Source organism: Barbus barbus (assembly GCF_936440315.1).
Source record: "Barbus barbus genome assembly, chromosome: 28".
Classification (NCBI taxonomy): Eukaryota; Metazoa; Chordata; class Actinopteri; order Cypriniformes; family Cyprinidae; genus Barbus; species Barbus barbus.
In genome coordinates this window covers 7941934-7958464 of record NC_136756.1, presented here as the reverse complement: position 1 = coordinate 7958464, position 16531 = coordinate 7941934, and the positions used below count along the sequence as shown (strand labels likewise).

Below are 16531 nucleotides of genomic sequence, written 5' to 3'. Positions count from 1 at the left end.
AGAAAATCTACGAGACAGATGGAAAGAAGGAGGGCGAGTAAGTGCTGATTTAATTATCAGGTTCTGTGCTCCAATTATTTTTACCCATTGTTGGATATATATGCCTTTGCCTTGTGCCTTTGGTGCAACAAGTGTGTTGCGCAGTGGCACAATGGTGCTGTGGGGCTCAAACCAGAAACCTTCAAGGTACCAGCAGCACTGAGCTTTAGCCACTTAGCCTGCAGTTCCATAACAGTTTCATAACAACATTGTATAACATCATGTAAGTCTGTTCCAGTTCTGTGTCAGTTACTGGGTTAAGATATTTTGTACAGTACCAGTTATTATTTTCATTTAGTTGGTTATTTCTCTGTTCTGTATACATATTAGTCACCTTCTTTAGGAAATAAATATTTTTGATTAATATTAATATTTTAAACTAAACCATAACTATACTTTGAGAAAACAAAACATACATACAAATAAGAATTATATATATTTTTTAAATTGGTCAAAAGTATATATATTTTTCAATGGACAGATGGACGGATGGATAGATTTACCTAGATATTAATTACGTTTTCTAGTAAAAATGACTAGAGGTCTTCTATATTGACTAAATTTATGGATGCTATGCTCATTTTACTGCTGTTGCTTTGATAGCAGGGTGGTTAAATGAAAATTAAAAAGACATCATGCCATCTGGATTCATGCCACAACATGTTTACAGTTAACACTGTCACACTTCCCCTATAACATTTCCCTTGAGAACTGTAGCTTTTTCTTGTCATAAATACTTCCAAAACAACCAAACATTAAAGCATGGGGCCCTAAAATGAAATTTGTGAAGTCAAGCATTATAGCACAAACATATTTGAGTATAGTCATGTTGTTATTTGCATTGTGTTGTCTGAATGGAATTCCTCTCTGTTAGAGATACACACTATCTGCTATTATTACAATGCTGATGTATTTCTTATAAATATACACTCGGGCTACATGCTGATGCATTAAAAATTCATAACGCAAGCTGCAATCAGACTTAAAATGTATGATGCATTTGTTGCCTGTGTGATGTATTTGCTTTTTTGGGGTGTTAGTTAGATTGTCCAAAAAAGAGATTTATTAGAGAATGTTTCATAATTCACTGCTTTGGTGTTGGATGTGCTGAAAACAAAGAGGGAGATGAAGAGCATGTGTTCAAGTAATGAAATGACTAAAGTCGAAGAGAGCAGAACAAAAGAAATATCAAAGAACAGAACAGAAGGCGCTTCAGTCTGTCACTGTCCTGTTTTTCAAATAGGGGTATTTTTGTGAACAAAGCGATTGCTTTACTTTTAATGTACAGTAGATCACTTGAAAAGGTCTGTATTTTGTTCTGGTTTCTAATTCATGTTTTTATGTGACTGTATAAGCGTCAGGGTGGGTAAAAGATATAATTTGATTGGACAGACCAAGTGTAGGCTTATGGAAGCCCATTTCTGCCACTAAATAAAAAAAATTTTAAATGGTTATTGCGACTTTTTATCTACATCTCTCAATTCAGACCCCCCCCTCCAGAATTGTGAGAAACGTGAGATACGAATCAGAACTATGAGGTTATAAAGTTATAAAGTCCAGTTCTGAATGAAAAAACACTTTCTTACATTGCGATTTTATATCTAACAACTTTGACTTTATTTCTCAGAATTACAAGATAAATATCAAGCAATTCTGATTTTATAGCTTGCACTTGCAAGTTTGTATCACGCAATTCAGAGAAAAAAGAAAACAAAATTGTTAGATAAAAGGTTGCAATTACCTTTCTATTTTTTTAATTCAGTGGTGGAAATTGGCTTTCATACAGTGTGAAGGTCACAAAATTGAACTTGGACTGGAGTTTCTCTGAATGCACTCTCATACACAAACACAGACTCTTTACTGACAAGAGTTTGAGGTTGTAATTTATTTATTATTATTTATTATTAATTGAATGAATGAAATTCTTTGTGCAGTATTGTCAGTTCCACAGCCTGAAAAATTCTTCGTTCTGCTTAAGTTTGAGAATGTACCAATGCCGGAGTCGAGTTGCTCCTGTTATATTTTCCTGTTCAGTGCATTGCAAATTATTATTTTTATTGCATAAGAGACTAGATAGTTAATTCTGAATGATATGATCAAAGGTTTCTTCTACACTTGATGTTTATTGGAAAATGTTAAATGTTGTATGTGAATTTGTCCCTCCTGATAGGGTAATGGTGCTGGCTGGCTGTCTTTGTTTAATGGAGATAGTTTATATTTGTTATTTAAGTTCTTTTTCGTATATTTTTGGATTAGAATTTTCCCCTTTTTCGGCTATTTTTTCATTAATGCTATATTTTTGAGTATCAGATTATTCATGTTTTTCTATTAATTTAAATATTAATTTATATGAAACTTATTGTATTCTCACACATAGTGTCACTTAGTGTGCTAATTGTTTTTTGGGGTTTTTTTTTGGTGTCCATTATTGGGTTACCATAACATATAGACTATTACAGGTTACACTTTACTTGAAGGGGTGTGCATAAGACTGACATGACACCTTCATAATCATGACATGACACATATCATGAATATGAAGGTTTTTTTATGCATGTTTATGACAACTGTCATTAAGTGTCATTCGCTCAGTTATGTAATTTTTAATGCAAAGATGACATTGTTTGAGATGTCTTTGTTATGGGCTAGGGTTAGGGGTAAGGGGAGGGTTAGGTTGGGGTTAGGTCAAATAATGTCATCTTTGCATTAAAAATGACATAACTGAGCGAATGACAATTGTCATAAACATGCATAAAACCTTCATATTCATGACATGTGTCATGCCATGATTATGAAGGTGTCATGTCAGTCTTATGCACACCCCTTCAAGTAAAGTGTTACCCTATTACACATTTATGTGTTTTGGAACAACAGTTATTTGTGTGTGAGTGTGTTTTTAACTTATGATTATTATTATATTTTTTGGAAGCTGCATTCAAAATATCTTGAGGGAATATGTGTCCCAGTTTGAATGGGCATGATGTTTCTGAGCGGGAGGGGCGGGGGTTCATATTGTTGTCATGTTTTGCAGCTTCGGTTTTTTCCTCTGATCTTGATAGCTATTTTTTATTGTTCTGTCCTCAGGTCTCCCAGATCAACAGTTCTGCGCTATGCAAGAAAACAAAATGAGACAACTTGGGAACTAAAAGAAAATTGGTGTTGGGAAGGAGCAGCCTTAATCTGGAGAGTTCCGCTTCATTTCATCGCCTCCCGGGAGAATAAGCCAGACAGAGCGGTCATCGTTCATTTCAAGAGATACTACAGCAACTGACGGCAATGGAGCGGTCTCATCTGAACAACAGCTCTGGCTCTTGGTTATTAGAGGATCCCGTCTGTCCAACCTCCCTAAGCAGCACCACTTTCCTCATCGTAGCATACAGCACCATGTTAGCAGTGGGCCTGGTGGGCAACACTTGCCTGGTTTTAGTCATCACACGGCAAAAGGAGATGCGCAATGTGACCAACATCTTCATCGTCAATCTCTCATGCTCTGATATCCTTGTTTGCTTGGTGTGTTTACCGGTCACCATTATCTACACCCTTATGGATCGATGGATTTTGGGCGAGGCTTTGTGTAAGGTGACACCGTTCGTTCAGTGTATGTCCGTAACGGTTTCAATATTCTCCATGGTTCTCATTGCCTTGGAAAGGCACCAGCTTATCATCCATCCCACCGGTTGGAAACCAGTCATCAGACACTCCTATCTGGCTGTCGCGGTTATCTGGATCGTAGCATGTTTTATCTCCCTTCCGTTCCTGTCGTTCAACATCCTCACAAACTCACCCTTCCACAACCTCAGTCTTCCCTTCAACCCCTTCAGCGATCACTTCATCTGCATTGAACAATGGCCATCTGAGGGCAATCGGCTCACTTATACCACAACGCTGCTGCTGTGCCAGTACTGCATACCATTGGCGCTCATTCTCGTCTGTTATTTCCGCATATTTTTGCGTCTGAGTCGCCGTAAAGACATAGTCGAAAGGGCTCGAGGTGGGCGGCAGAAGAAGTCCAAAGGCTCAAAGCGAGTTAACGCCATGCTAGCCTCAATTGTAGCAGCGTTCGCCCTCTGTTGGCTGCCACTGAATGTTTTCAACACGATTTTTGACTGGAACCACGAAGCAATTCCCATCTGCCAGCACGACACCATTTTCTCGGCTTGTCACCTCACCGCCATGGCGTCGACCTGTGTGAACCCGGTGATCTATGGGTTCCTAAACAATAACTTCCAGAAGGAGCTGAAATCGATGCTTTCCAGGTGCCGCTGCTGGGGTCCACCCGAGAGTTACGAGAGTTTTCCATTGTCCACTGTCAGTACAGGCATTACTAAGGGGTCTATCCTGAGCAATGGCTCTGCTAGCACCTATCAACCAAACAAGAAACACAGTTTGGAACAGAAAGAGACCATTTAAATGTGTCGGCTGTACAATAAGGCAATGCACCTACCTAAATTTCAAGCTTTCAGAGGTTGCTTGAGAGTCAATCTGTGCAAGATTCGTGACTGAATTTGAGGTTTGAACAGAGAAATCTGTGACATTCCAAGTTCTTGTTGCTAAAAGATGTAGACTTGTCTTCTTTAAACACAGAAATGGACTGAAACATATTAAGTAAAGGCTTATTGTAGCTGGGCTCTGCAAAGGAGAACCATGTAATAAGAAATATCATCGTTAAATTCCGTTGCTGTTTTAACCACTGCTAAAATGACTATGGCCAATTAAACATGCTGGTTTTGTGGCCATTATATGGTGAGTTCTCAATGGCACAGAAATACATTTTTGCCAATTAGAGGTTCTCTCTGAGAGACATTATAATGAAATACTGAGTGGAGGAGACCTTTTGTTGTCATAGTCTTTTTCCAAGTTATGCCTATGGAAGGAATATGTGACTTGGTAACAAAAAAAGAAATGAACTACTTTGGTTCTTTTCATTATTAAAGTAATAGTTCGCCTAAAAATAAGCATTCTGTCATCATCATCACTCATGTTGTTCCAAACCTGTGACTTTCTTTCTGCTGTGGAACACAAAAGCACCATAAATTATCATACAATTAGTGCATATGACTTGTGTGCTTTATTCCAAGTCTTCTGAAATAGCCTTGACATGGAATTTATGTAATTTTTAACTGAAAATCTTTCTGCAGTGAGCTTTTAATTACTTGTTATGAATCAGTGAATTGATCCAGATCAGTTTGATTTGCAAATGGGTCAATCAGACCTTGAATCAGACCAGAAATCTTGAATGAACATAGTATGGCTTCAAAAACATGAAATATAGCACATGACTCATATGGACTACTTTTAGTATTTTGTCATTCTATTTGAAGTTTGAAAGCTTTGGTTGCTATTTGTTGCAATTGCGTGGAAAAGACCAACCTTTTGTGTTTCACCAAGAAAAGAAAGTTATAACAATTTGGAACGACGTGAAGTATGTATGTGACCCTGGACCACAAAACCAGTCTTAAGTGTCAGTTTTTCGAAATTGAGATTTATGCATCACATGAAATCTGAATAAATAAGCTTTCCATTGATGTATGGTTTGTTAGGATGGGACAATATTTGGCCGAGATACAACTATTTGAAAATCTGGAATCTGAGAAGTGAAAAAATAAAGTTGTCCAAATTAAGTTCTTAGCAATGCATGCTACTAATCAAAAAATAAAAAGTTTTTATATATTTATGGTAAGAAATTTTCAAAATATCTTCATGGAACATGATCTTTACTTAATATCCTAATGTTTTTGGCATAAAAGAAAACTCGATAATTTTGACCCATACAATGTATTTTTGGCTATTGCTACAAATATACCCCAGCGACTTCAGACCGGTTTTGTGGTCAACTATTTCTTTAAAGGAAGTTACAGAACTAGCAATATGTGTATAATGTGTACATTTAAAAACATATGTAATGATTATATGTATTATACAGCTTTATGACTATATAAGCACATTTTGTCATTGATTAGGAGTAGAATGTCTGCTATTTCAATCTGGTATGTACAATAATTTACACATTTTGTTACTCTGTGTGACAGGTGTAATTTGTTTTACTGATCTAAATGTTAGTCAATATAAACACACTGTGTCCTTCGCAGAGTGGCTATCCAAGCTATCCAAGTGAATTGTAGATTCAGTTCTCCATTTATACTTTCACTGGACTGAGGATCTAAACTAAACTATGTGCATGTTGTAAGTCGCATTTGTAAAATATATATATATATATATATATATACATGTTTATATGGCCAAAACATCATCTAGTTATTAGAATAATAACACTTTATTTTAAGTTTAGTATTGATCTAGTATTCCCATCACTGATTTAGTATTAATTTCGATTATGTTGCCACTTAGTCAAGTATACCCTTGTGAAAAAGAAGTGTGCTTAATTGTACTTAATATGAGCTTGCAGTATTCTTAAAATATTCTAAGTATACTAAAAAAAAACTGTACTTGAAGGTAATACCTATGAAATAAAAACCACTTAAGTGTACTTAAAAAGAGTTCACTTTCATGACTATATTTCTTAATGCACTTAAATACACTTGTAAAAAGTGCATTTTGTAAAAATATTCCAAATTAAAAGTACATTATAAATATTGTTTTAATTTTTTTTTCACCATGATTTAAATAAGATGTATTTTGATGTGTTCACTAACAATAAAAGGCACATTGTCTATACTTGTCTATAATTTTAAAGGCAGTATTATTAAATGTTATATTTCAAGTTTGTATATTTTAAATGTTCTAAATTGCAAATTCATTGTTACAAATATCTAATTACATATATATTACATACAAGTTCAGTCAGTAGGGATGACATTAAATTATGTTTTACTTTGAAATATGGTTAAATGCACTGCTAAATGAACTGACAAGCATTTATGTTAAATACAACAGAAGTAATGATGAAATTACATATAAAGATATGTTTAAGTCCTACTTAAAAGTACTTTTATAAATAATTGCATTTAATATAAATGTAAGTTTTTTTTATTTTAATTTTTATTTAATTGCAATAACCATGCAATTAACTTAAGTACACATTCAGTTCACGCTTAAGTATATGGTTTTAAAATATTATTCCTGTGTTCTTATAACCGTATGCTAAAGTGTACTTCTTTTTAACAAGGGTATACTTCAATGTTGATCAGTATACACATAAATATCTTGCCATCCATATGTTTCTTTACTTTTTTCTTGTGGCATGTTTGTTAAAACAATGTACAGGGTTATGTGTCACTGTACATCCAACTATAACATACTGCTATTGCCCTGCCTCAACTGATAATGCCACATAAGCTACTAAAAAGTAGTTTGCTGTGAAGTTTTTGTGAAAGGATGCATAGAAGACACAACAAATAAATGACAAACACTACACCCTATGGCACAAACTCATGCAATGAAGGCTATGAAGTCACTGGTCCACGTAAGTGCATCATTTAAGACAGGGCCTGAGTTCTCACTGCTTGCTATTAATTGATTATTTCCTTACCGCTAAGTTCTTTTACAGTTAAGTCCTCAGAGACACACTGCTCTTCTGATTTATTAAGCACTCGTTAAAAGCATAGCACTGATAGCACATTGACTATATAGCGTTTTTTCACTTCTGACACATACTGTATAGCTGTAAGTTTGATTGTGTTTTGCCCAAATGGTCCATGGTGGTTTTAGGGCCTGACTGAGTGGGGAAATTTATGTTTTAACTACACTACCTGGAGTTTCCCAAAAGCAGGTTGCATCGAGAGTGAAAGGCATTAATGTGTTGCCATAAAAAAACATCGTTGCCATTCACCTGGAAAAGTTAAACATTCAGACACCATTTACAAAGATATTTATGGTGTGATACAGAAGCATCAGTAGTTTTCCTCTCTGTTTTTCACATATTGGAGAGCCAGTTATTGACTGGATAGCCTGCAATGTGGAAAAGCTATATTCCAGCAATACACCTTTAGAAAATTGCTTTGAGGTATTTATGTGAATCAATACTTTTTTCTCATTTTCTTTTTTTATTTTGCTGGCCACAATGAGTGTGCCTGAGGTCAGTCGGCTGTTTAGCATAAAGCTGATATCTGGACTACTCGCAATAAAGCATTTAAAATAGACCTGCCATAAATACAAAGTCACATATGGCACATTTCCATTCACGAGGCTGAAATATACAGTATAAAATCGCTGTTTACAAACCCAGTTAAGTATTTGAAAATCTCCTGGACACATTACAGCTCCCAAAATCTTTATAATTTGCTGTTGAGGACAAATGAATGTGCCATACAGAAATTAGTGTCTTAATTTATTTACTTATTATTATTACTTATTAATTTATGTAGTTTCTACATTACCCAGAATCAATGAAAGACTAAATTATTTGACTCATTATAGACTCATTTCATAAGAAGATCCAAGAATTATGAGTATCAGCATTTTCTAGTCAAGAAAATGTAATTAAAATACTGCTTTAAATGCTTTGTTTTGTGAAGAATTCAGATGGCCATCTAATAAAGGATCAGCAGAAATATCCTCAACAGTCTATCATTTGTACATTATTCATCATGTCATTGGATATTTGGTAATGATGTACATATAAAGTGGACCAAAGTTTATATTGAACTTATGTTGATGTTTTTCCTCAATTCATGAATGTACTTTCATGTATATTAAAATTGTAACCCTCCATCTGTTGCACTTCTTTAGTGTTTCTTAGTGCTTGATACTAATTTTGAGACATTTATGAGAGTTTTAAAATATAGTCGATGCCTAAACTATATGCTTTAAGTTATGATGTGTGCAGTTAAGTTTGTTTTACAATAAGCTCTGCTTCTGACTGTTTTGTACGGAAACTGGTGAATATATTTGCCTCAAATAGAAAGGCACAGAAACAGACAGCTGAGAGAAAGAATCACCATCATACATTGTTTCCCTCCATGTTCTTATTAACTGAGGTTAAGCAAAAATTCAATTTTATCACACACAATAAATTGGATGACTGAATCTCAGGGCAGAGTCCAGAGATTATAGTCCAGAGATAGTATTGAACTTCTCTGGCATTATGACTGAATACACAATGTTAAAAGGTTTAATCAGTCTGAAGCATATTCTTCAGGTATAGCAACATTTATATTTACTGGTGGTTTCATTGAAGTCAAGGAAATGGTTTAATATGACTGAATAAACCCAACTGCAGTAGGCTAGACACAGTGCCTCTGTGTATAAAACACAGTTCAAAAAGACATGATAGATTCAGTCAGTGTGGAAGAACTTGACTGGTCTGCAGAAAGCCAAGTCCTGATTCCATCTCTGTTGCAACAGTTTTGAACGTGTCTAAAATGACTGTACACTTATGTACAAGTCATTGGTGTTTGGTGATGAGTTTTTGGCTCAAGGTCTGTATATTAAGTCACACCAGAGGAGTTCAGCTGGGATCAGGACTTTCTGCAGACCAGTCAAGTTCTTCCACACTGACTCAATCAATCATGTCTTTTTGAACCGTGCCTTATACACAGAGTCTCTGTCATGTTAGAATAGAAAAGGGTCCTGTCCAAACTGTTGCTATAAAATTAGAAGCACACAATTCCCTAGAATATCATTATATGCTTAAACACTAAGATTTGTACTCATAGAAATGACTAAAGTAGTCAAACCTGTTCATTAGAAGGGGGTGACCCAATACTTTTGGCAAGCATAGTGAATATATATATATATTTAGGTCACTGAATAACTATACATTCCATTTGTGTATTCAGAAGTATATGGAAAACTGTATTACTGTAACATTATTAGACATTCCTTGTGTAAAGTAATCTTTAGCATACTTTTCAATAGAGTACTTATAATGGAGATAATATACTTTAGTAAAAGAACAAGTAACACTTTATTTCAATAGTCCACTTTAGACATTCTACTAACAGTAAGTAACTTTGCAACTACATGTCAACTAGCAGTCATTAGAGTATTAGTAGACTGCCTGCTTAATATCTTCTAACACTTTATTTTGATGGGTCCACAACATACAGCATACTGACTATGAGAAACTTTGCAAGTATATGTCAACTTATTCTACAAACCTAAACCTACCCTACTGAGAGTTAGTAGACATGTAGTTGCAAATTAATGAGAATTAGTTGACACGTAGTTACAAAGTTACTTATAGTTAGTAGAATGTCTAAAGTGGACTATCGAAACAAAGTGTAACCAAAGAATATACTAAATGTATAGTTTTCATACAGGTTTAATTTAATTGTAATTTATTTTTAATGTATAGTTTTCGTTTAAATTTATATTAAATGCAATGAATTAAACTTGAGTGTTTTATTTTGACCCACTTAAGAATATCTTCATTTGTAATTTCATAATTACTATTGTCTATTGTCTTTGACAGTAATATCTGTACTGCTGCATTTATTGCCACATTTATGGTCATCATTTACGCACTTAAGTGTACTTTAAGTGTGTTAACAAATAGTCATGAAAGTGAACTCTCTTGAAGTATACTTGAGTGGCTTATACTATCTGCAAGTACAGTTTATTAAAAAAATATACTTTTAAGATTTTAAGTACTAAATACATGCATATTCAATACAATTAAGCACACTTCTTTTTCTGCCCTTAGCACACAAAGGGCAATGATGCTGATCCACACTGATAGATGGCAGTGCAGTGTCTAATGCCAATGTAGATGTCAACTCTTTTGACTAAAATTAAAGCTATACAATTACTAAAAGAACAGCATGAGGACACAAATGAGGCATCAGCTGAGGTATAAATGTGCTTTAAGAACAGCGTCTACATCGGGTCATGTATAGCTCAGGCAAGGCAGACAGAATGAATAGAAACGACTCACACACAACACATCTTTCTCTTCCATGTGCTCTTTGCTTTGAATAAAATGTTAATTACCTCTTGCAGACACATAATAGGTCTTATCAGGATGTAGCATGTCGTGCCACAGCAGTCTAACTTCACTTCTAATAAGTGTGAATAGAACCTTGGGTATTTCCTGCTATGATTCAGACAAATAATCCGACAGCTTCATGGAAAAATGAAGAAAGTGACTTGACAGGACACAGACAAAAGAATGAGCTGTATTAATGAGCCTCTGTCACTTTAATTTTCTTTCTCCATCCACCAGCCTGTACCTAAAATAAGATCTGTTTTCCCACCTTGTGCTGTTTTTCTCTCCTTCTACCACCCTTCTTATGTTCCAATCTCCCTTTTTGCCTTAGGATTCAGTTCTCACCTGTCTTAAATGAGCAAACCTGCACTGAGAAATTCATGCCTTATTCATAGGATGTCGAACAAGTCTCGTTTTGTATCCATATACGGTGTATTGGCATTATTATACAGCACCAGAACAGACGCTCTGGGGTTAACACAGGATAAAAGAACACAGATGAGCACACTGTGTATACATTTTTATCACCGACATTAAATATTTTTTATTGCAAGACATGAACGTGACTTCACAAGAATCCTGGATAACCTCACGTAAACACAGTCTGGAACGGTTGAGATACTTCGTTTATTTAACTATCACCAATCCTGCTTCCCTCCCTGAACCACCTAAGTAATTAGATCACATCTGTCGTTTTGTGTACTTGTATCTGTAACAGAAATATTACACCGCAACAATAAATAGAATACTAAGTGGATTCCCTGAAATGCACTCAAATGTATTTAATTACAGCTGAGATGCAGCACCTGCTAACCTAATGCAGTTACAATGAAAGGCAGTTGCATAAATACAATTAAAAGCATATGATTATGGAAGCTGAGAACTGGTGTGTTCAGAGAGAAGTGAAATATTTTCTCTGTGTTGTGATATGTTCTGCAGAAGCACTAAATTTATAATGTGAGCCTGCACCATGTCTGAGCTTTGCCTTTTGTGTGTCTTTTTTTTTCCAAACACAAGGAGCATGTTAAATGTGGTCTGAAACAAATATAATAAAATATACATCAGTGTACATTTGCTAAATGTAAGTTTCAGACATGTAAACAATAACTTGCTACTGACGAGTTATACATAAACCGGACAAATAGCAGAAACTAGCACCCTAACCCTAACTAGCAGCATACATTCATAATAAAAGCTGCCCTCAGATTAGCATAGCTAATATGTCGAAAGATAAATTCCCTAGTCTTTTGAGTCAGTTTCACCTCCATCTGGAAGTGCCAGCTGTCTGACCTGATGCGTCTATTAGCGCTGGGTATCAGTTTGATAACCCATCCAACTGGCCACTGAGCTCTGGGAAACTGTGTATAGACCCTCATTACCAAAAATTTCCCCATTAGATCTTTGGTCTCCCGTTGCCACTTCTGTCTAGAGAGTAGAGGCCTGAGAGGTAATGCCGAGTGTAATATGACCAGAAGTGATCAACGTGGTCTGAGAATGATGCCAGCAGTGCTTGGATAGGGGTTCTGGAGTGTAGATTACCTGGCAACTTGCCACCCCACAAGCAGCATGTGTTTAATACTTCTTTAGTTAATTAGTTAGGTCTTTATTGTCATTGCATATGCTTATACACACCAAAATTCTGTTCTCAGGGGAAAGTGGCAAAAAAAAGGTATTTTCAGGATGTGAGGGGCCCTGCTGGATATTTGTGGGCTGTGTGAGAAGACGATTTGAATAGATGTCACACAAATTTGAAAGGGGGGAGCCAATAATTCTTTCAGCTGTCTTCACAACCCACTGCAGATCTTTTTTATTCGCAGCAGTGCAGCTGGAATATCACACAGTACAGCAGTATGTTAAAATACTTTCTATTGTGCAGAAGTAGAAGCTAGTCAGCAGTCTCTGGGGAAGCCTGTTATGCCTTAGAGTCCTCAAGAATACCAGCCTCTGCTGGGCTCTCTTAATGACACTAAACCTCCTCTCTGAAGGCAATTTCATTATTGTCAGTTATGAGTCCCACTATGGTTGTGCATAACTGCAAATTTGATGAGGGCATAAGAATTGACTGCCTCAAACTCAACAGCTTGTGGGGTGACTGTAACATTCTCAACCGGCTCAGGGATGAGTGGAGTTAATTTGGCCACCTCTGCAGTGACTGCGGTTGACTCAGCTGACACCGTGATGGCTACAGCATTCCAGAAATCCCCTGTTCCTTCTCAGCCGGCGCTTTAATGTGGGAGACAAAAGAGGAACATGATCTTGATTTGATGAGGGAGGGACGGTGGGGTGGTCTGTGCAGGTAGACTCTGGTGGCGAAAGGATTTGCCAATCTTTACGGTGATGCACATAGTTGGAGAAATCCCAGAAGTCCAAAATCCTTAATTGTTCCATTTCCCACAGGCAGATTTTGTGGCTGAAGTCCTTTGCTTCAGGAACTGCTCTTTGCCAGTGTTCTGGTAGGTGGTCATATACTCCTTAAACTTCTGAACCCCAGTCTGACACTTCAGTCCTGATGCTCAGCAGAAGCCAGTGAATTTAGTCAAAATATTTTTCTACATATATCTTTCATATGTGTAATTTACTGTGGACTAGTATGTATTAGATCAACTATCTGAACAAATAGGCTACTGCTCAGCCAAGTGAGCAGTTTTAGCCTTGCTGAGTAAGTAAACATTGCACGAGCTTTGCACTTTGGAGACCAAGTGTCTATTGATTTTCATCAGAGACAGATACAGGGGAAAAGAAGTAAAACAAAGAATAAGGCTGCTGGGAAATGGACTAACATGGAGATTTACATTATTTAAAGTATGTTTGAAAGCAGCCAGCAGGAAAAATAATTAAATAGTGGAAGTTAAACAAGAAGATTATTTACAAGTTAACTGCAGAGCAAATGTATAATTAATGAAATTACTACCAAAAAACCATGCATTTTAAAAAAATACCACAAAAGGAAGCATCACAGAAAGCCTCTGAGTTAACATTATAAATAATTTTAGCACTTCACACAGTTATGTTCTACATTAATGTATATTATTCAGAGAATGAACAGACAGTCTCTGGACGAACAAAGAATGAATCCGGCTTTGAATCCGGCCCTCAGTCCTCCCTGATTCACGCAGGGAGGAATGAGGGATGACAAAGACAAGCACACTGTTCTTACATTTGGGTTTATAACAATTCCAAACAGTCCAAGATTGAAGATAACAAAAATTGGAATGAAGAAAATGGCCACTAGTATGAGGTGCTCAGTGCACGTGGCCAGCGCCTTATAATGGCTCTGATTATTTTTCATTCTGAATACAGCAATCAGTATACCCATGTAGGTCAAGAAAATCAAGATCAAAGGTACAGCATTGAAAAGTATGGTTGAAGCAGTGGCCAAATTCCACTGGGCTGTAATATCGCTACAGGAGAGTCTTGAAACAGGAGCAAAATTGCAAAAATAGCTGTTGACCTTAAGAGAGCCACAAAACGACAGGGCTGAGATGGATGAAGGACCGTACAGTGATCTAACAGAATTAAAGATACAAACTGCACAGATTATAAAGGCCAACGACTTCTGTTTCAAAGGGAAACAGATTACAATGAACCTGTCATAAGAGAGAATACATAAGGAAAGTGATTCAAGTGTTAAAAAATTATAGTATGTGAACATTTGGACAGCACAGTTTAAATGGCACAAAATTGTCTTTATCATGCCAGGCACAAGCGAGGTGCTGAGAACAAGATCAACCAAAGCCAGACTACCAACGGCCATGAACTTTGGGACATGCAGACGATGGTCATAGAAAATTATGGCGATCAGAAAAACATTGCACATAACTGTGATCACATATATCACAGTGAGGAACATGACATAGACATTACTGTAAGGCATTGAACTCATCGCAACAATGTAAAATCCTGCATGCTGAATGAAAGGATCACTGGTGTTCTGCATGCCTGTCCTTTGTTTAACGACCCAGCCTCCTTGCAGCGTGCTTCGCTTTCAGTGAAGAAACCAGATACCTGTGAGAAACAGTCACAAACAGTCTGTGATTTTTTTTTTTTTTTTTTTTTTTTTTTTTTACCATAATGTTTTATTTGATTACACAATTCACAGTGATCCATGGTATTCTAGTTTAGCTCCTTATGAAAGACTATACAAAAGACAATGATTTTCATATATTTTTTCATGTATTTTAATGTTAATATTCAATCTTAATGATTTGGTTCAGAAACTCTAATGTTGAAGTTTTTTTTTTGAAATCCCTATGGAGAACATGATTGTTTAAAAAAAAAAAAAAAACAGTCTGTGATTTAACATCTGTGTTATTTCAGCACATACAGTTTATCCTTATGACATTCAACCAGAAATGTAGCAATTACAAATATACAATATATTAATATAAACTTAATATGACAATGATTACCTTAACTGCATACATGCAATGATGCTGTGGATAATGCAGACGCTCTGTTGTCTTCCTTGCAGTTTTTGACTCTGCTTCAGCTCCGGATCACTGTGCATCCTAAATGTTAACTCAAGAATCTTTTTGGGGGCAATATATTGACCTATTTTGCCCCCAGAGTTGTCATTAAAGAGGAAAAAACCTCTGGTATCTAAATAGTCTTGAGAGAAAAGACATTCATTAGTGCTGTTTGCATCATTAATGTGAGTTTAATGATGGTATAACTAACTGCCTTAAGTCTGTTTGTTTTTGTGTTCATTTTTGTAGCAATAATAAAAAGAAGGATAATGCAAACTGGTAAAATCATATAAAAAACTTTACATTTAAAGAAAAAAGCTCTAAAATCTTCTGAAACATTCTGCTGATTTATTTTATTAGGTAAAATAAACAATAAAATAAAATAAATAAAATATTCACTGCTCCAGGTCTGCTCTAAGGTCTATGGTCTTGTGCTCTGCTCAACTGCCTGGTTCCTCCATTTCTTTATGGTCCAGGCCTACCACTGTTCCCGGGTACAGATCCAGCACCACGCGGTCCAGGGCTGTGTTCCACCTCGCTTTTAGACACGCACTCGCAAACTTCCCTAGGCAATTCCTCTTGGGAGAATCCCTGCCGCCATTTAGAAGAGTGTTCCACTTCGTGAAATGGATGAGTCGATCCCTCCATTTTGACAGAGTGAGTATGCACTTCATATGTACTTCATATGCCACTCCATATACAACAATGATTACCTGATTAAGGTAAGGTAATAACCACAGCTACTTTAATTTATCCCCACCCCAAACTTTATAATATGTCAATTATTATATGTACATATAATAATTAGCAGTGAGTTCTCAGCTCCACACACACAGGAACTCAAACCAACCACATCCACTGCTAAAACTCCCCTCTTCTCCTTCTGTCCCAATTACTGAGGCAGAAGTATCAAAACTTCTCCTCTCCAGCCATCCTATTACATGCCCATAGACCCAATCCCCTCACACTTTCTCCAAACAATCTCCCCTACACTCTTACCAGCACTCACACACATCATCAGTTAGATGAAATCTACAGCCACACTTCTCGGTATGCTTTTGAATCACTCTAGCGGTACTTTGATGGTTCTCTGACTTTGAGTGGTTCTCTGTTTCATGTGTCACATTTTGATTATTTCACT

At 36.2% G+C, this 16531-nt stretch overlaps 2 protein-coding genes across 2 annotated transcripts; one reads left to right on the top strand and one right to left on the bottom strand.

The window, feature by feature from the left end:
- Positions 1–3315: 3315 nt before the first annotated feature.
- Positions 3316–4449, top strand: LOC306848386 (neuropeptide Y receptor type 1-like; the record flags this gene model as incomplete). Its single annotated transcript, XM_079382899.1, has 1 exon — positions 3316–4449. One exon carries the CDS (start codon positions 3316–3318, stop codon positions 4447–4449), a length of 1134 nt encoding a protein of 377 aa, XP_079239025.1.
- A 9506-nt stretch (positions 4450–13955) lies between these two features.
- LOC306848287 (olfactory receptor 2A12-like) lies at positions 13956–14861 on the bottom strand (the record flags this gene model as incomplete). The annotated part of the gene is made up of 1 exon (XM_079382739.1): positions 13956–14861. One exon carries the CDS (start codon positions 14859–14861, stop codon positions 13956–13958), a length of 906 nt encoding a protein of 301 aa, XP_079238865.1.
- Between the last annotated feature and the right edge of the window lie 1670 nt (positions 14862–16531).